General features: G+C 36.5%; 1 protein-coding gene and 1 long non-coding RNA gene across 5 annotated transcripts in view; one reads left to right on the top strand and one right to left on the bottom strand.

Annotated features, from left to right (window-relative positions):
• Nucleotides 1-20862, top strand: part of LOC146395024 (uncharacterized) — a 295705-nt gene that overhangs the window by 34671 nt on the left and 240172 nt on the right. The window lies entirely within an intron of this gene.
• Nucleotides 1-20862, bottom strand: part of TBX20 (T-box transcription factor 20) — a 46318-nt gene that overhangs the window by 22708 nt on the left and 2748 nt on the right. Inside the window, exons 2-6 of one of the 4 annotated variants that reach the window (XM_003134794.5) lie at nt 19363-19621; nt 18229-18393; nt 14170-14278; nt 9933-10091; nt 2038-2114 (exon numbers count right to left, since the gene is read on the bottom strand). In XM_003134794.5, the coding sequence (XP_003134842.1) occupies nt 2038-2114; nt 9933-10091; nt 14170-14278; nt 18229-18393; nt 19363-19621 (769 nt within the window). The remainder of the gene's footprint in view (nt 1-2037; nt 2115-9932; nt 10092-14169; nt 14279-18228; nt 18394-19362; nt 19622-20862) is intronic. The other 3 variants (XM_013990852.3, XM_085005847.1, XM_085005848.1) reach the window with 3 other exon arrangements.

Genomic DNA, 20862 nt, shown 5'->3' with positions numbered 1-20862 from the left:
ACTTGTCTCTCGTGAGCATATGTGCAACTACAGGGGCTATTTTTACTCGAGGAGTAGTATAAAAGTAGTCTTAGGGCAAAACTATGCTCATCTAATAAAATGTAATTATTTTATATTTTTAGGTTTAGAAAGTAATTTCACACACATCATCATACATGGTTCCCATAGTAAACCTTTAAAGTGAGCAGGGTTATTCTCTCCATTTTCTAAATAAGGAAAGAAACTCGGGGGTTACATGACTTCTCTAGACCACTCAGCCAGGAAAAGGCAGAGTTGAGCTTGTCTCCATTTACCAGGCTCATCGCCCCCCGTCTGAGACAGATGATGCACAATACAAGAATATATCACTGCTTCCCCCCTGCCCCAAACCACTGATTTCATTCTTTTCTGACACCTGACTAGAACAGAGAAAAGGTTCACTTATTATAATCCCACTTGCATAAACCCAGCCTGAAATCAGTGCCTTTGGCACTCCAGAAAAAAGGAGATTAAAAAAGGCCACACCTAAATGAGAGTAGCCTTTGTAAATGGGCTGACTCATTTGTCACTCACGTTTCTAAAATCACTTTCTCACTGACTTGGATCTCATAGCCTCTTTGCCTGCCTATGACCCACCTAATCACCTAACCAGAGATTACTGCCTTGCCATCTCTCTGTAGTTTGCGATGGATTTTCAACCACAATTTCAAGTTTCTTCCTGGTCTCAGTACCCTCAAACTCTTGTCAAGCTCTCCAACTAATTATTCTTTCTTTTCTACTCAAATCCCACAGTTGCTGCCCAACTGCCAGTCCCTCCTGCTGGATTCTCTGCATCTTCCCCGGGTCTTGATATCTGTTCCCCAAATCAAAACCACCCCCCTCTATGCTCTGCCATTTGGGAAGGGTAAGGGAAGGATAAGACAGATGTTGATAAAACATGGAATTACCCTTTCATTCGAGTTGCCAGGACAAGTTGGGGAGACGTGCTTGAGGTCAGGAGATATGACCATGTGGTAGGTCACAAAGAATGTGGCAGAAACATAACAGTTGGTAGGGAAATCACACAAAGATTTGGAGATAAAATGAACCAAATCTGGACTGGTAACTAGGGTACCCCACTTGTCAATAAATGTTTCAGGCTACGTAAAAGAGTAGTAAGTAAGTACAGAAGATGAATAAGATCTGAGGATCTAATGTATAAAATGGTGACTAGAGTTGATAACACCGTATTATATAATTCAAATTTGCAAAGAGTTAGAAATTAAATGTGCTCACCAAACCAATACAAGCAAAACAAACCAGAATTAAGTATTGAAAGTTACATAGTATGTTTAAGGGATACAAATATTCAGGTTGAAAAATCTCTTTGAAAAAGAAAACATTTTTTGACATTCATATTGGGCAACCGTGGGTCTCAATATAGTCATTACTAATCACAGTGACAGTCTCAAACTGTGTGAACCATTTTAATTAAGTAAAAAGTGGGGTAAGTTATAGGCACATGATTGTCACTTGCCTTCTTAAAGGTCCTGAGATCTGATAGCTTTCCTATTGAATATAAGTACTCTACATTACAGGTAAAATATGTGCCTTGAATTAAGTTACCTCTCCTTATTTCAAAATTCCAAACGACCTTTTTAGTCTTTGTGTTAGCGAGTATATCCACTTCAGAAGGCAAAAGCTATTAAGATTCTATTTCTCTGCAAATTGCCACTCACAAGATGAAGCTTAATATCATCAAGAGGACAGAGTCTTTGATAACAAAGAAACACTATTTTTTATAGTCGAATAAATGTCCTGTCCAAAGAAGCCACTCAGAAATTAAGCATCAGATAGATCCAGTTTCAGCAGCTGTCAAAGCTTAAGCAGTTGCCTATCTACAGGGTTTATAACTAACTGGAAGGGAAGATAGAGCGGGGAATTGGAGACTGTACAAGCGTTGGAGACTATAAACAGTATGGTTATGGTTCTTTGGCATTGACAGGAGTGCGTTCTTACAAACTTCTGCTTCTCTTTATCTTATCTGGGCAAAAAAAGTAAACAGAAAATTCTCATTACCTCTCAATATCAGTGAGCCTGGAGGAGTCCCGGAATCCTTTGGCAAAAGGGTTACTGTCTATCTTCAGCTTGGTTATCTGGAAAGGGAAGAATGGGTAACAAAACAATATCATTTCTGAGGTAAAGGAAATAAAACCAGAAATTGAGTTTGTTCATTTTTCATCATGCCATCACAGGTGTATCTTAATGTCTCTCAGTATTGTGAGAAAGGTTGAAATTGCTATAAAAGTTCTCAGGAGGCCCAGATTAGGTGGGGGTGGTTAGGGAAGTCCTCAGAGGGAAGTAAGTGAGGATAGCCTGATCCTAGAACAAGCTGGAAGTCAATGAGTAGAGATGGTTAGAAATGGGGGCCTTTCATGAATCGTGTTGCTGCAGTGTGAAGAACTTAAGAAAGTAGTGAAATGCTGAGGCTTAGCTAGGGAATGGGAAAGTTGTCTAGAAGCCCACATTGGTGGGTAATGGGGACTTGGCAGCCTCTTTTGTTATACCATGGGCACCTGTATATACCATAATGGATACCACAATAGCTTCATGTTCGATACTATCTTGGAATAAATGATAAATACATGATATAAAGCTTTCATAATATAAATTTATCCATGTCCCCCTTTCCATCTATCTGGCTAAATTAGATTCAAATTAGTGGGTCTTTTGTTATCCTCCTATGCAATGTTATTTATAGACACTATGCTTATGTGGAAAAAAAATACTTCCTAATAAGAATCATAGTCTGAAGTATTAAGCATCTGTACTGTGCTAGCCATAATTCCCACAGTGTTACTGTTAATGTAGAAAGATCCATTAAAATATATGCACTGTGCCTTCAAAGAAAAATACAGTAGGTTACAAGGCAAATAAATAAACAAACACTGATTAGAACATACTTGACTCGCAAAATTCCTGAGTATTAGCACTGGAAGGAAGGAAGAATTAGGACACAGCTAGTCAGTATCTGAATTAGAACCACAGATGCTTTTAAAGAGAGTCATAGCTCATTTTTATCAAAACAGGAACCCACATTAATCTTTAGTGAGAGACACACAAACAGTAGTCTTAACCTGGAGAAGAAATTACAGGTTGAGGGAGGCCATGCCCTCCTCTTTCAATAATATTTTCATAATATAAAATAATTTGAGGTATAGTTTGAGATATAGCTTGCCAATAGCAACTTATCCTTTGATCAGAGTATATCTACTATTCATTTTAAACCATTAACATTTAAAAAATTGCTTTTGTTATTACCAAAGAAAGTTTTTCTTTTTTCCTTTTCAAATTTCTTAATGTGAGCTAACCATTGTACAAACTGCAAAGAAGCTATTTACCAACAAAAAGAGAACACACGTGGTCCCTGCCTTAATGGAGATTTAAATTCAGTAACAAGCAAAGGGATAAACTGCTGATCAGAACTGGAAGTGATTTAAGTGCCACTAAAGAGGATCGTACCACGTCCCCTGCAGTGTTAGTGACATTAAAGGTGAACCAAAGGTGACAGTTTCAAACTAAAACTGAGGTACAGTGATAAAGTTAAGCTTTCTTTAAAGCTCAATTCCTATAAGCTCATTTATAAAATTAAAAAATGAATGGATTTGCCAACGGATAAAATTTTCTGGAGACAAAGGCAAATCTGGTGGAGAGACTAAATTTTGAATGAAGTCCTTTGCAGGCATCCTTCCAAAATGTGAACTGTATTAAGCTTTGTTTGAGTCTTGATAAACTAAAAGAATAGAAAATATTGTCTATCTGCTATAATAATTAAAGAAGAACCTTTGATCTACTTTGTCCCTGAAAAGGATTTTGCAAATTGTATTTGTTGTTATTTATGTTTCCAAAAGGTAAAGCCTATTGGCTCAGAATGTGATGATTGTGAAGCTGTCATAGAGAATAAATACTGTCCGTGTGTGTATATGTGTGTGTGTGTTGTTCAGTTGATGTGTCACCATATCTAGTATTACTTCCATAACTTTGAATGAGGAAGTAAATTAAATTCAACACAAATTTTCAGATTCCTTTGGAATTTTCTTTCATTTATTAGAATTTCCTCTTTCTAGTATCTTTTTAATCCTTCTTTCATCATCCCCAGGAGTATTGATAGTAACTTTTTTCTTTACGTTTTGATACGATTTCAAACTGTAGGAAAGTTTCAAAAATAGTACAGGGTGCACCCATACAGCTAGATTTACCAGTTGGTTATAGCAATGATTTAACTTTACTGTGCTAATTAGAAAAGGAGCTCAAGACAGTAATCATACTTTCTCTATGGACCATTTTATCTAATTCCAAGGAAGATTGCTGCTTTTGGAAGTTAGAGAAAAAAAGCTGAATGGATCTCTTATTACTAAAATTGTATTGGGGCCCTGAACTAACACTACAATCTTGAACAGGCTTTATGGAGTATTGATTAGCAGCACAGGGATTGTGGGTTAAACTTCTTAATGAGCCCATCATGCTCACTGTGATATCATTAGACACTAAATCTACTGGAGTGCCAACAGAAAGCACCCTAAAATTGTTGACCGAACTTGGCTTCAAGAACAAGCAGTCAGAAATATCATTTCATGTTTATCAGCTATAGACTAGGTAAAATTCTTCTTGAGTTTATATAAAAAGCAGTTCATTTTTTTCTAATTTCAAGGTAAAGTAATTTTTAAATAGCAAAGTTTTAACATTCTAGGTAATCGTGCATTTTTAAAAGGTCCAGCATAGATTTTATTCCACAGGTATTTAAATAAAAAATGGTAATTACCTAGAAAGGAATTCATTTCTGTAGATATAGTTTTACATTGCTTCATGAAATTTGGGAGAACTGAAAAAGTTACATATTTGAGAACTGATGAGAGAGAGGATCTTTGTTCCCTAATATAAAATACCTGCAGCTTATTCATGCTGTTGAACAGTATCTCCCCTGTCAAAAGTCAGACTAAAAGAAGGATCCAAAAATAGCTACCCTACCAAACAACCCATGTGAAACCGCTGTTAATGGTTTTGTGATTCAACAACAAATTTTAAAAGTAGCAGTGTTTTTCATGTCATGAGGAAAAAAGCATTTTGTGAGGAAACAGCAGTATGTGCTTAAGAAATCGTGTAGTTCCATGGGTATCTATATGCAAATCACTAATTCTAGCCAAAATACACTCCTGATTTTTCATGTATTATCTTAAAAATATGGAGGATAATGCATTTCCTAACCAAAACATTCACTCTCAACATCTTCTTCATCTATAGATAAATGTATGCATAACTAAAGAGCATATTTTGACACTGCCAGCTGCACCAAAGAGAAAAGGACTTTTTGCAGTAGTTATTATTCCATATGATATCACTGGACTCTGAATCCAGCTGGGGTTCCAAGCCACAAGGTGAAATTGGCCCTCAGAGACCATTTCTCCAATTATCAGGGAAAGATCTGTCCAAAGGCATTTAAAAATGAAACCTGACCTACACTTCAACTCTACAGCAATGGCCTCCTTGCTCAAAAACAATGTATGACCTTTAAATCTTAAATTATAAAATAGTTTGTTGAAAGTGTAATGTATTTAGCTTTAATCTAATAATGTAAAGAAATGCAATCATTTCCTCAAAAAAAAAAAAAAAAAACCAAGGAAAAAACAGAAAAGAACAGGGGGGAAATGTCCCATCTATATTACTTACAAATAAAACTACCAGACACAATAAACAGGAAGCTTTTTCACAAATTCTGTTGGAAACTATGAATTGGATTTTAATAGATATGAAAATAATGTTCTATTCAAAATTTAAGATATAAAAGTGATCCTAAGTGTTTAAACCTTTTTCTCTTTTCTCTCTGTTCTTTGTACATGAAAGAATTCTAAAATTGGTACTGCCCTTAGTGCATATCTAATTTTTTATTCTGTATATATTTATTTTAATATATGTTGTCATAGGTAAAGCGGTAGACAAGCATGGTATAGCAATGAAAAAGCAGTAAATGTGGGGAGGCCTAGAAAGAATCAAGGATAACTTTAGAAAATTGTATAGGACTAATGAAAATACCAACCAAACTGATTTATTCACCCCACCTATGTTTATTGAATATGAATTTTGATTAGTCATATGAGGCTTATGAACCATTTCCAAAACTAGCTTCTTAATATAACATCAAACTTTTTATGATTACTAGAATTTCAAATATATATATATATATATATATATATATATATATATATGGGATTGTGCTAGGGATTATGGCTTTAAAGGTGGATGTGAAGAAATTAGAAATTAACTCAGACACAGCTGGATCTATTAAGAAAACTCTATTGTGGGTTATTTAGCAATGAAATGAAATAGTCATTTTAATCATTACACTTAACAATGCCAATGAAAGCTAGCTAAGCACTGGTAGGTGGATTTTGAGCCCATTTGTAACCTTAATTAGAAGTAAACATTTTCAAGAGGAGGAACTAGGAATGTGTGTTTGTTAGTATCTTAACCTATTTTAATTTAGCAACATTTTCAAATTCAGTTTCCCAACCTTAACACCTTCAGTGATCACTTTCTTGACCCTGCAGTCTAGCATGATGCCACCAAAACGGAGTAATTAAGACCCAGAAGATGGTTCTGTCACTTAGCAGATTTGTGACCTTGAGCAAGTATATTAATCACTCTGAACCTCAGTTTCTTCATCCACAAAATGAGGCTTATGGGCTTTCTTCAGGGTAATAGTGTCAGAATTAAATGAGATACTAAGAGATTTTTCTAAATTAAAAGTAATAAATCCAAATCATGAACCTTAGGTGGATACTAATTCAGGAGAAGGGGAGGGAGGTTATAAAGACATTTGTTGGTCCACCTTGAAGCTTTTAATATGAACTCAATTTTAGAGGTGATAAAGATATTGTGGTAACAAAAGAATCTTAGTGTAGACTTTTAGAAGTGCTTACAGATAAAATATGATACATGCAACTTAGTTTCAAATGATTTAGAGAAGAGGGAAAGTATGTACATATACAGAGATTGAAAAACGGGACAGGAGAGGTAAAGCAAGTGTGGTTAAATGTTACTGTTCAACCTGGGTGGAGAGTACATGTGGTTCATTTTACCATTTGTTTAACTTTAGGATATTTGAAAATTTTCTAGATAAGTGTTGGGCAGGAACAAAAGTATTCAGTGAGATAATTTCACTAACTACATATGGCTCCTATTGGAAACAGCTAATGCCAGTATATAGTCTGACCGTCCATTTAGATGATTATCATCTTGTTACACTGGCTGAGGTCAGTGTGAAGTGCTCCACGCGCATAGCAGGTAAGCAGTGAGCACTTGCTGAAAAGAAAAGTTAACATAAAGAACTGAAACTCTCTAAAAAAGATGTCTTGAATCCATAGAGGTCACAGCTGAGAGGAGGTGAAGTTTTGCTTTCTTGGAGACACCAGGTACTTAAAGCTTAGAGGTTAAGAACATGAACTTTTAAAACTAACCACCTGGATTCAAATCTATGATGGGCGCACAGACTGGGTTAAGTTATTTAACTCCTCACCTCAATTCTTTCAGCTGTAAAATGCAACGTAGAAATACTGTTGTTCTTATCTCATAATATCATTGCGAATATTAGATAAGACAAAGCACCTTAAATGGTGCCTTGCACACAGTAAGTACCCAAATATTAGCTATTATTATAACTGTGTAGATAATAACCTCCTATTCCAGTGTACTGTGATATGAGAAGTTCTGCCAGTATTTATTCAGGATTGATTTTTCACCAGTTAAACCAAATCTAAGATGTAGTACTTAGAACTTTCCTTAATTTTATTCTATTTGTAATTTTCACTAAAAAAACCCAACTTACCTATTCTTGTTTTGGTTCTCTAATTCTGATAAAAACAATGAAGTTTCCATTTGACAAGTTTTTCTTTCATTCTCAAACATTAATAGGGTTTCTTGTATTCATAATAAATCTAATGTTTTATAATAATAAAAGCTACAAATTCAGTTAGTGTAAATTGAGTTGAATGTTTCAGAAATCTTTTCTGAACCTATGATATCTGCATTACATGTATCCTCAAATAAATTAAAAATGAGATCGCTGATGTTAATGTTCCAGATTCTAAGAGAAATAGCATTAGTGTTTTAGGTCTTTGTGGGCTTCGGTCTATACTGAAATTTTTAGCATGGGCATTTTCTGAAAGTTGCCATTCTGTCTTGTTATCTTAGGGATAATTAAAAAGTTACTTTGCTTTTACTTAAAGATGATTAATATGATAATATTTGTGCATTCATTTATCTTAACTTAAAAATAAGCCACTAAAATTTAAAAATCCAAATGGGGACAGATCCTCGTCGGACATTCCAGACACAGTCCAGTAGTCACCACATGCCTTATTGATGGAGTGCCTTACAGTTTCTAAAGGCATGCATAAGCACAGCATCTCATTTGATCCTTACAGGAATTCCCTAAGATGGTCTGGTTCTTACCCCAGTTTACAGGCAAAGAAAATGACAGCCACAGTGATGAAGTAAAATCTGCTCAAAGTCGCACAGAAATTATAGGCTCCCTATGCCTTTCAGACACATCCCTACTCCAGCCATTTTCTACATCCTTTCTCTAGGCTCACATTTTCTCATTTGTTTAGGGCTTTCAGCTTTTTCTTTTTCCTCTTCCTGAGAGACTCAACACCATCTCTCCTTGGTTTACCATCCCACTCTGGACTCTGCCTAACAGTTATTCACTGAGAACCCAAAATACAACAGCATCAAGACATGAGAGCAAGAGTCCTGGCTACCTATAGCTAATCAAATAAAAGTCAGATAAAAATCACATTATGATAATAATCAAATAAAAATCACATAAAACACAGATTAAACTGACCATGTGAGTTTTTTTTGTTTGTTTGTTTGTTTGTTTTTTTTTACTGAAATGCAGTACATCAAGCTGAATTCTTCTTCTGGTCCTTTCGGACTATGGAAAATTACTTATCTTCTCTTAGCTTCAGCTTCCTCACTCAAAAACGTTACTGTCACCTCCAGCCTTAAGATTGCACTGACCATGAAAGAAGAATACATGGGGAAGTTTCTAATGGTGCCCAGTCCTTAGCAAGACTCTGACAGATATTTACTGATTCGGAATAAATCTTATGGATGAAGAAATGTATAAGGTTTAAATATGATTTAGACAGTAGAAAATATGTAACTCAGTATTATAAATTAGATAGCTTGGTGTTAATTAAATACATAGCTGCTTCTACAGTTTATTATCTAAAGAGGCATTTAAAATCATTCTACTATTGGGGTGGGGGGATGTGCTTGGGCTGTGGGATGGAAATCCTGTGAAATCAGATTGTTATGATCATTATACAACTACAGATGTGATAAATTCATTTGAGTAATAAAAAAATGAAAAAAATAAAGCATACTTGAGCATAAAAAAATAACAAAAAATAAAATAAAATCATTCTACTATAATTATATCACCCTAAATTACAGCTAAGTCTCACAAAATACCTAATGTATCAGTAGTTTGGATAGTTGGCTAGACTGTGTGTTAATTTGGCGGAAAAACTGAACTTCCAAATTTTATGAAGCAGTAAGTATATGGTTATGTACATAACGAAGCTGTATAGGGAGAATGAAAAGCAAGATGGTAATTTTCTTGAGAAGAAAATTTGAGAAGGCAGATTGAGACAAGTTTGGGTGGAAGAGTGGGCCATGAACAGCCTAACCGGGAGTTTAAAGATTCTAGAAAAGATGGTATAATAAAGACCTTCATAACCTCGAGCTACAATCTTTCTACACACTTGGAGATCCTGGGACTGATTCTCAATAGCTTACTCCAAAGTGAACTTCTATATTGAGTACTGGAATAGCTCTTCTCTCCAAGAAAATAAAAGCACGTCCTAAACCCTCATCTTATTCAGGAAATAAATTGTGAAGGGTACACTCACTAGTTGATTCTGATAGGCAGTGACCGCCGTAAAAACTGTTTCTGGAAAGATGAATGTTCGGAATTCTTCAGACTTCAGATTGAGCAGTGAGGCTGTGTGGTCTTTCTTCTTAATGATGTGCACTCGTGGCTGGTACTTGTGCATTGAGTTCAAAATTATCTGTAACAACAAAGAGTGGGAAGTACAGTGCTGAATTTTAAGAACTTATGTTGCTAAACAGCCAAATTATAGTGAGGCAAAGAAAGAACCATAAAATCTACAGTTTCAAATTCAGTTATAAGATTAGGATCTCCCCTTTCACATTCTCCAGGCAAATAATTTTTACAAGATACTGCAGAGTCATCATTGTGAACCACATTTTACCAAAACAACTGCAAATAATATAGGTTGTTTCAAGTGTCCTTTCCAAAATGATGGAGGAAAAGTCATTTGGAGGATAAGTTTGTTTATTTAAAAAAAAGGGGTTTTTTTTGTTTTTTTTTTTTTTAGTCTGGTTAGACCAAAGGTGGTATGTCTCTAAATTTTCTGAAGTTAAGAAATTACATATTCGAGAAGGCCAGGTTTGTTATTGGGGCTGTGGAAGATGGGGGCTTGAGTAGGAGATGGGGAGGAATAAAACAGTTTTTAAAAGCAGGGCGGTATAAGTTAGACCTTGGTTAGAGTACTGAATCTGCTACTTTCCAGCTCTTTAATCTTGGACCAAGTGATCTCACCTCTCTAACATCATTTGCTTAAATGCAAAAACAGTATTAACCTGATAGGGTTGTGGCAAGGATAAGATGATATTACCCTTGTAAATCACATAGCAAATAGGAAGTGCCCAGTATATATGAACCGTATCATCGTCGTCATCACCATCATTTCCAACAGATTCATTGATTCCTGATGTCCAGTTACAAACTAAATAGGAATGACAGTGAGGGCCATCTTCCCTTCCATAGGTACTAGAGGTTGCCCAGTGCTTAGACATCAGAAACAAACTCTTGTTAACAAGGCAGTATTTTTCATGTATTTTAAAATAAAATATAATAATTTACCATTATGAAACTTGAGCAACAAAATTTACTTTCAGATGTGAAAGATCTTCCACATCTTCCCCCCTGTAGCCCAGAGAGATACCTAAATCTGCAAAATCAAGTATGTTTTTCCTGGGATAACAGGGCTCACATTGTACACACACTTCACCTCAAGGGCCTAGCAGAGAGCCTGGCTCTCTGGGGAGGTGTTTGATGTTGTTGCTCCCTTGTTTTCTCAGCTAACTTGAGTGTAGTGGGTGAGTGTTACCACTGGTTGACTTTAGCACAGTTAAATACTAGTCACTGTGAGGTAAATGATAGAGAATCACTCTCTTTCTACACTGAGATATAAGCCAACAAAGTTACAGGGCATTAACTGGTATTGAGTTTTGAATGTGCCGTCATTTTATTATCCCAGATTTGAATAGAAATTACTGAAATGAGAAAGGCAAATACCATGATATCACTAATATGTGGAATCTAATAAAAAATGATACAAAAGAACTTATCACAAAACAGAAATAGATTCATAGATTTTGAAACCAAACTTATGGTTACCAAAGGGGAAACACTGGGGGAAGGGATAAATTGGGAGTTCGAGAGTGGTATATACACAATACTATAAACAAAATTGGTAAGTTAATAGGGACCTACTGTATAGCATAGGGAAATCTACCTAATACTGTATGATGGCCTATATGGGAAAAGAATCTGAAAAAGAATGGATATATGTGTAACTTTGCTATACATCAGAAGCTAACACAACATTGTAAGTCAACTACCTATATGTAATTTTTAAAAAGCAATTATTGAAACAAATGAGAGCTTTGTTTGACTCATTTGTTACTCTCATATATGTAAATAACATATATGTCAACTACATATATATTTTATATATTTTTTAAAAGAAATTAAATGAGAACTTTAAATTAATCAAAACAAACTTTGAAAATGTTATCTCTTTGTATAATGCATTTATTATAGGAGTTCAGGATGCATATGCTCAGTCATAAAACTGGAATAAACTCAAAGTGGTAAAAGTAAATACCTCCTGATACTGATATAAGAAAAACTTTAGCATTCATTATATATTTTACTAAAAAGATAGAGTTTCCAAATCTCTCCCTCTCTCCCTCTTTCCCTCTCTCTTACACACACAGACACACACACACACACACAAACTAAGTTTTAAATGAGACCCCCTCTTCCTTACTTAAACCACACCCAGGTTGATTTCCTTTAGGAAAGGGTGCCAGACAGACTCAGACCTCAAATTGAGTCTCAGACCCCAGGGCTCATTGGACCTCTGCTCAGACTTGTATGGAGCTAAGGAGAAGTGATAAAAATGTAGAATTTGTTTCATTAAAGAAATAAATTTCTGGAAATAAGAAGCCTTCCTGTTGTAAAACTAAAAGTGCATCTAAAAGGGGAACTTCTTCAGGGCTGATTCAAAGAACTTGGCTGAACAACACAGGATCTAAAATGTTCCTTGTAGTTTTCAGAATACACTATTTCTAGTGACAGAAGGTTATATTAAATAATAAAATTTTAAAACTAAAATGGATATTAGTAACCATTCAAGACAGCTTGTCAAGGTCTAATCTTGGCATAATCAGACTAGAACCCAGAGCTCCTGAAATATAACTTAGCACTATTCCCATTCATGAAGCTGATGCTGAAAAGAAAACATATCAAAATGAATTCTCAAATCTTTCTGGAAAGACCCAAATAGTTATTCTAAAAGCTCTACATATGGAAGAATACTAGAACCATTAAAATATTTCATTTCTCCCTGCAAAGATTTCAGTGGAGCCCAAGTAATTTTAATATGACTGACATTAAGAATGATCATGGGCCTACAGAAAAGGTCTCTCAGATACTTAATAAATTTTAATTTGAAAAAAATTCTGTCAGTGATCTAAAAAAAAAGGATAATTGCGCCAACATCCTTGAAGGTACATCTCAACTATCTTTTCCAGTACATCAAATAACAGAAACCTGTTAACCTATGTCTGGCATCCCAACAGTACCACCAGCAGAGTCGTGAGTTAACCTGATCACTTTGACTTGGTTGGGATAAATAAGGTCTTCTGTGGGCCTATGGATAGTGGCAATGCCTGATGTGATTTATTTGGTTCCAGGTTAAATCCAACCATTTGAAACCAGGTCTAGAACTCTCTGATTTATTATCTACATGTAACCATCTTTCTTGAGGAAAGTTTTGAAACTCTTCTTCTAAATTGCATTGATTCAATAAAAACTAAAACCTTAAGTAATAGGAGCCCTAATAAAGGAGTAAGGGAGTGAATAATTATATCAGGATATCTAAGCCGAGGAAAGCAACTATGAAAATAACAGTATGCTTTCTGGCAAAAGAGGCAAAAAAAGAAACAGTATTCTCCTCATCAAAAAGAAGCGTGCATGTCTATCCAAAGTTTTCTTAGCATCAGTCCTAAAACAGAATTTTTTAAATGTAAATCTTTATTTTAGAGCATGAAATAACATCACAGATAGTTCCTTAAAAATCAATCTTATCAAATGTGTAAATGCCTGTGTCAATGGCTAATGTTCTATTAACTGTTAAGAGCTCAGCATTCCAATTTTTCTTTTTTCCACATTTTGATGAAATCCTTATTGATGCAGAATCAAATTGTTTTGCTTTTAACTGCAAGACTTTTCTGTGTTTTAATATTCATAAGACTCTACAGAGGGGATTAAACAATGAGTTAACAGGACTTTCCCAAATTTATTTGGACCTAAAACCCTTTTGCCCATTGCATCTCACAAGAATGTGTTCTATAAAACACACTTTGGGAAACCCCCACAGGAGGTCTTAGCCCCATTCTCTTTATGTTGGGTTATCAGTTACATCACTGACAGAAATTAGATGTTTAACCCATGGATGGGCTGTAGTAACCTCCAAAATGCATATATTCTCTTTGTTTAGTTGGTGCAGGTAGTAAAGCATTGCAGAAGTCTTAGGAATCCAAGGTGCTGAAGGTACCCAACCCTCTTGCATAGAAATGGCATACAGCATCCCTGTAAGGGACCTCTTGGCAACAGCAGTCAAGGTTCCCTGAGGAAAACATGACTGTTCTCCTGGAATGACTCAAAGCCAGAGGGTGGGAGGGAGAAAAGGAGGAGACTTTGAACTAGGAAGTTTTACATGACTTCTCTTTTCCACGCCAGGGAATCCACATAGTCCAAGGCACTGTACTTACATGGCCATGCTGATCCAGTTCATTGTTCGTGAGTTTCACCTTTTCAAAAGACACCATCTGTTTGAGTAGCTGTTCACCGGTGAAAGGAGAGTCTGGATGTACATACAGCCTAAGGAAATTATGAGAGAATATCATTGAGACATTTAAAAAAAAATCTGTTCTCTATGGGTTATAATGTATTCTGATCTAAAGGAACACAGAAATCTCATATAAATGGTGAATTTCATACAATCTCAAAGTTAATACAGCAATACCAAAGTAACTCTAAAACATTTAAATTTAAACTTTTTGTGTGTTTATCAATGATTTTAAAGGGGGTAATAATGCATTTTCTATTATTTGCTGAACAAGTCATTGTTTTAAAGGTAGTTTTAAAGGTAATTTTTAAAGGTAGTTTTTGTCCATCTATCTAATCAGCTATTAGTCTGCTTCTGTCAAATTAAAAATCCTGATGGAGTTCCCTTCGTGGCTGAGCTGGTTAAGAACCCAACTAGTATCTATGAGGATGCAGGTTCTGTCCCTGTCCTTGCTCACTGGGTTAAGGATCCAGCATTGCCTTGAGCTGTGGTATAGGCCTCAGATGAGGCTCAGATCTGGCGTTGCTGTGGCTGTGGTATGGGATGGAAGCTGCAGCTCTGATTCGACCCCTAGCCTGGGAAATTCCGTGTGCCACAGGTGTGGCCCTTAAAAAATATATATATTTTTATTGTAGATATTCTCAAAAGAAAGACTAGGTTGTACTAATTGCCTGATGAGTTCCTAGTATAAGCATTGCTAAAAAGCAGTGAAAATAAAGAATTTAAAAGAGGAAATAATTCTAGACAATCTGTTCATTTAAACTTGAAAGTGACTCAGTTTAAAGTTTGCGTTCTTCGTAAATATAAGACAAAATGATTTTAATACAGTGACCTAGAGAACTTTTAATGGTCTACAGATCATGTAGTCTCTTGCTTCTCTTGGTACCTTGAGTATTACCATTTTCATCATCACCTAGTTAAGTGCTCACTAAGTGAGAGTGAAAACAAGCTAGGTAAGCTTCAAATTATTCAATATATTCATCTCACACAGCCTAAGAAAAACAAAAAACAAACAAACAAAACCCCCAAACCAAAAAAGCTTTGATGAGAAAAAAATGTACTTAGCAAGTATTTATCATTTATTGATCAGCTGCTATGTCCAGGCAGTCTTTTACCCACTCAGAGTTAAATGCAGCTTATTTGTTCAACCTGCAGGTTTCACACTAAGTAAAACTCTTTGTAAATCTCGGTCCTGGTATCCACTCAATGTAAGCTTTTCTGAAGTTAGGAGATTACAGAACTAATGATGGGGAAGGAAATATCCTTGATTTAATGGGATAAATTCCTTTGTCTATGCATCAGGTTATTTATATCTATATTTTGTATAGGATCCTTATAACTATCATTAAACGTAAACATTACAGTTTGAGCAAGAGCAAAGAAAAAAGCCAATAAAACCCTTCCCTTGTAATATTCATGTAAAGAACAAGAAGTCTATGCTGTGGTTTGGTCACACAAAGGACTACAAATAGAGGAATTGCTTGCACATGCTGAAACTCACAAAGCCCACCAGAAGCAAAATACAGGCTGACAGCACTGGATTCTTACCAGACCCATACAAGAACTTTAAAGGTTTTAGGTGTTTGTTTGTTTGTTTGAATTTTTTTTAGAAAGAGTGCTCAAAATTGCTTTTCAATTGAAGTATTCTTTGATGACACAACTATAATAGCTTTTCAAGTGTCACCCCTCTAAGGCTATAGCTTTATAGGGGCAGTTGTTTTATTGATCAGCACCACATCCCACCCACTCCTCCAAAAAAGTTCAAAAATATTTAACATCCTAGAAGTTGATAAGATGGTCCCTCTTAAAGTACCAATTCACCACATATGATAACATTAATAAGATTAATTTTGAAAATCTCAATTACTTTAAAGAGAAGGAAATGTCTTAGATGAAAATATAACTATTTAGATCATGTACAATATCCTGCCCATTATTATGATCGAATGATATTGTCAGGTATCTGACAATATTCTTCTGATTAGGAACAACTGACTGATGAACTTCAGTCTAAAATAAAATGCTTCAAAGAACTAGAACCACAAAGAATTTCTACCATCGATATGAAAATGATCACCTCCCAAGTTTCTCACTTTGCACATGTGGAGCTAGAAAATACAGCACTATATCTTTTAATAATGATAAAGAATGGTTACTTACATGATCTAACATATTTCTGTCCTCTAAAGCACAAAATGTTTTAATCTAATATCAATATAAATAAGCTGAATTCGGGTAAATGAAAAAGCATTCAGGAAGCTCGCTTCTTTCCAGTCCCTTGGGACTTAAAATTCCAGCAATAGCTTAAACATGCTTCAGTTAAGATAGTGTATTGGTACATGCTTTCCTTCTCCAACCAGAACAGATTAGTAACATAAACAAGGCATGTCATATTTTCAACTGGCCTGCATCAGTTCCCCATACCTTCAGATAGGAGGAAAATGTATGCTAAATAAGAGTGATTAACTGCTTAGAGGAAAGACTTGGAGAAGAAAAAGGAGGGGTGGTGCTTGTAAAAATGGTTAGGAATCTGCTAATATACTTCTCTTACTCTTTTCTTTCTTCCCCTCTCTCCTTTAAAAAATGTATAAATTTTGGAGAGACACTCTAGAGTAATGTGAATTGCTAATTAATAATAAATAGTAGAGAACACTAATTATATTCATTTTAATATCTATCATACATTTGTAAATCTTGCTCAGTTTTTTTTTTTTTTGAAAAAAGTGATATTTGAAAAGTTTCTTAGTTCTGACTGTTATTTAATATAGCAATTTGGAAGGGTTGGCAAGATGTCCTTCCTAGACTCTTGTGGGATTGGAAAACTCTGAGAGGCTTCTTTTAATCTCTTCTTTAGGTTTTTAACATACTGTAAACTCAATAACTTGATGGACTACTAAGTAAACTTAAGAGTCCTCCAGTATTGTATGTGTAAATTGTCAGTGTTGTTTCTGTGCCTTGACTTAGACTCCACACTAAATACTTAAAAAATCAGCCGTAACTTCACAGAATTCCTAAATCTGTACATTTAAATAAATTCTTAGCTCTGATGTGAACTTTGAATCAATTAATAAATATAACACAGTCATAAAATAACTTTAAAGCTGTAGGGCTTTGTTTTAGAACCCTAAATGTAAAGTCATTTAATATTTGTTGTTCGTATTAAAGTATGCAGTAAGAATCCTGTACTTCAACTATTAGTATTCACATAAGCAAAAACATGCTGTCCCCCCTCCCACCCCAAATGCTCATTTGGGCAAAGCAGCAGCAAGAAAGGTTTGCATGTGATTTTTTAAACAGAGTTCTCATAGAAAAATATTGCCAATGAATGGCACAAAAAAGAACACGTTTTGTTTGGATCATTAGCTATTAATTGAGTAATTTTTCAGTAAAAGAATATCAACCTGATGTTGACTTATATTTATCCATTAATTACGAAGAAAGGAAAATAAGAGTTTCTTTTTCTTATTTAAAAATCTCTGAGCCTTTTGCTGGTCAAAACAACCATATTTTACCAAAATGATGTTTATTAGGTGAAGTTATAACCACATTATAATAAATATTTACTATAAGCAACTGCTTTGCTAAAATGCACGCTTCTAAAAAGGATTTTAGGGCAAACACTTCACCGGTAAGTTTATTCTTTTTGGTGTTAGCCAAATAGAAATGATGAGTGTCCTATGAAATGGATCCAGATTTCTAAAAAATATTCCAATTGAAATTTAAGGAAAAAAAACTTTAAAATGAATTATGAGGAAAGATAAAATTAAATACCGTGTTCTATGCACAAACTCTGCCTTTCTCAGAGATGAACCCATATTTTGTATAGTTAATCCTGGATTGTCTGGGCTTGGAATGCACTCTTACCAGAACTCACGGCTTTAAAAACAGACCTGCTTAAAATTCAAACAACCTAGGTCAGGAGACGTTCTGCCAGCAAGGTTAACATGCATTTTGCTCGGCTGGAAAATCTGTAGTCACAAACCTGGCTGGCAGCGGCGGGTCTGCCTTGCCAGCCACCAGCCAGGAAGACCGGTGGTAGGCATAGCGGTACCTCTTGTTGTCCACGGGGACGATGTCCATGAGGACTATGTACTTGGCCTCAGAATCCACGCCGGAAAATGACACTCGGATAGTAGGAAACATCCTCCTGACCCAATGAGACAAAGAGAATCAGCCCGAATTAGGTATGAGGAAAAGAGTCCACCTTCCCTCCCTACCCAGCCTCCCAAAGAACTCTTTTTGTTTCCTGTAAAGCCACAGAGATGTGACTAGGGAGACCAACCTTCTCCTAAACCTAGATAATCAAAAGCGTCACCTCTACGGGAGACCTCATTACTACCCAAAGGAAGGGCTGTGATTAGGGAAAATCCTGTGCTATATCATCAAGCACATTAGGCTCCTGGACCGAAGTCTCTGAAAGCAGAGGAGTTCTGAAACCTTGCTTTGCAGGGAGAAAACTCACTCCTGCTGTAGAAAGCCAGAGTGGGGTTCTCAGGTTGGGTTTTTGGAAGGCTTGGGGGTGCTTCCCCAAGTCCTGAGGGCTGGCGCGATCAAGCACCAAGAGCCTTAGCTCCAGTCCCGAGCCACTCCAACCTAAGACTTCCTGCCTGCCCTGAGTCAGCTGGCTTTGGCGCCAAGTGGACCGGCTGCACCAGTGCTCCATCCTACTGAGGGGTGGGGAGTGTGTCGTTTCTGATTTCATTCTTCCGCCTAAGTTTTAATTTTTATTTTCATGGGAGCTTTTGCAAATTGAGGCCAACAAAAGGGAAGACATCCGCCTCGCTCCCAACACCCAGCGGTCTGCCCTGCGCCCTGGCAGGAGCTGAATTCCCCTTTCCCTGCAAATGCCAAACGACATCCCAGGCTGCTGGAGGACAGAGATCCCAGTCCTGTGCCCTTCTCACAAGGCAGGGGTGGGGCTTCTCACAGTCAGATCCTAAGAAAGCAAATGCCTGGACATCTGTCTCTGCAGCTCTTTCCAAAAGGAAAGAAGCCCTTCTTGAGCGAAGCTTCCTCATTAAGTTTTACCCAATTCCTGGAAACTCCCTTTGCCACCCAGGGCTCCATTCCCTCCTCCCTACTCCTCACCCTGACAAGCACCCCCACCCTGCCCCACCTTCCAGACTTGGTGATGATCATCTCCGTGCCTAGCTCATGGAATTTGTCCCAGAGCTCCTTCGTCTCCAGGCTGCAGGCAATTTTGGCCATTTCTTCGCTGGGGATGATGGGGGTGGTGGGGATCAGAGGCTCTGTGCACAAAGAAGAGGAGGATGGGCTGCTGCTGCCCACACCACTGCCTCCAAACTCCCCGTGAGCATCCAGGCTGGTCAGCTCGCCCAGGGGCTGAGCGCAGGATGACTTCTCAACAAATTGTTCTGCAGGCGAAGAGAATTGAGACTGACAGGAATGCTTGACCAAAGATACAGTAAGGAGAACAGCACTACCTAAAATAGATACCTGGATTTGAGTTTGGAAAAGTTAAGCTCAGACTTTTCAGGAGGGCAGCAGTAACTCATCACAACATAAACCTAGAGAGAGTCCTGTGGAGTGACATGGTTCCTGCTTACTTACTGAACCAAATGAGTTCTAGAACCATAGTTTGTTACCACCATTACTGAAACCCTCTTTGGAGAATAAAAATGTGAGGTGTGGATAAAGGAAAAAGTAATGACCATGAATACCATGAGCAGCAGGTATTCCTGCTGTTATCCCTCCCACATTCTAAACTTCATAGCTTGTGGGATCTAGTGCCCGTCTTCCCTCTTTGACAAAGAAGTGACACTTTCCGATAGGAAGACCCAGGAAGTGAAGAGATCAGCACATTTGAGGGGAACTTCCCTTTGCTCCTGGAGCCCTCTCTCCATAAGAAAATGAAAAAGGCGTGTGTGGGGGAGATGTATTTTTTTAAATTAGGTTACTTCACTTCTCTACCTGGCTCTTAGTTTCCTAGGCTTTCAGATATTAGATTAGAATATTTTTATAATATCCCTCCCAGCCTGTGATCTTGTAAAAGACTAGCATATTGCTTGTTATACCAGAGGAGTGTACTCTCTGGGCCATTTTTTTTGAATGGGTTTGAAACAGTTACTTGAGGGGTGATGTGTGTATTTTTTTCTCTCACATTCTCTCAAAAATGTTCTGGAAGTGAGGAAAAGAGGCCCAAACCTAGACTAGCAAAGTATTAAAGAAGGAAGAATGGTTTGCCGCCCACCATCAGGCTGAAATACCACTTGCTTATGAACCAAACATTCTCCTTCACAGCTGATAAGGGTCTGGGACTACACCAGTCACTTTGATGGAATACAGGGAGAGTTTTGTAATTGTCCCAATTATCTTGCATCCCTTAAAAAAGAAACTACTTGAATCTGCAATGTGAAACTGAACTCCAAACACCTCTGCTCTTAAGTGCCCTCAAGGAATTGAAACAAGTTATATATATATAGAGAGAGATATATAAAAGATTAAATATATATATACACACATATACACATATGCACATAAAATGTACTTAAAAAAGAAAGAAAAGGAAAAAAAGAAAAAAAAGGCAAAAGGAAACTCCCTCAGTCCCAGACTAACTGTGTGTCAGGGTTGGGAAAGTGGAGAAAGAAAATGATAG

The sequence above is a fragment of the Sus scrofa genome, chromosome 18 (genome assembly GCF_054392235.1).
Source record: "Sus scrofa isolate SSC_HxYL_T2T_F1_AM1 chromosome 18, Sscrofa_HxYL_maternal_Yorkshire_Landrace_v2.0, whole genome shotgun sequence".
Classification (NCBI taxonomy): Eukaryota; Metazoa; Chordata; class Mammalia; order Artiodactyla; family Suidae; genus Sus; species Sus scrofa.
This window is presented reverse-complemented; position numbering and strand designations above follow the sequence as displayed.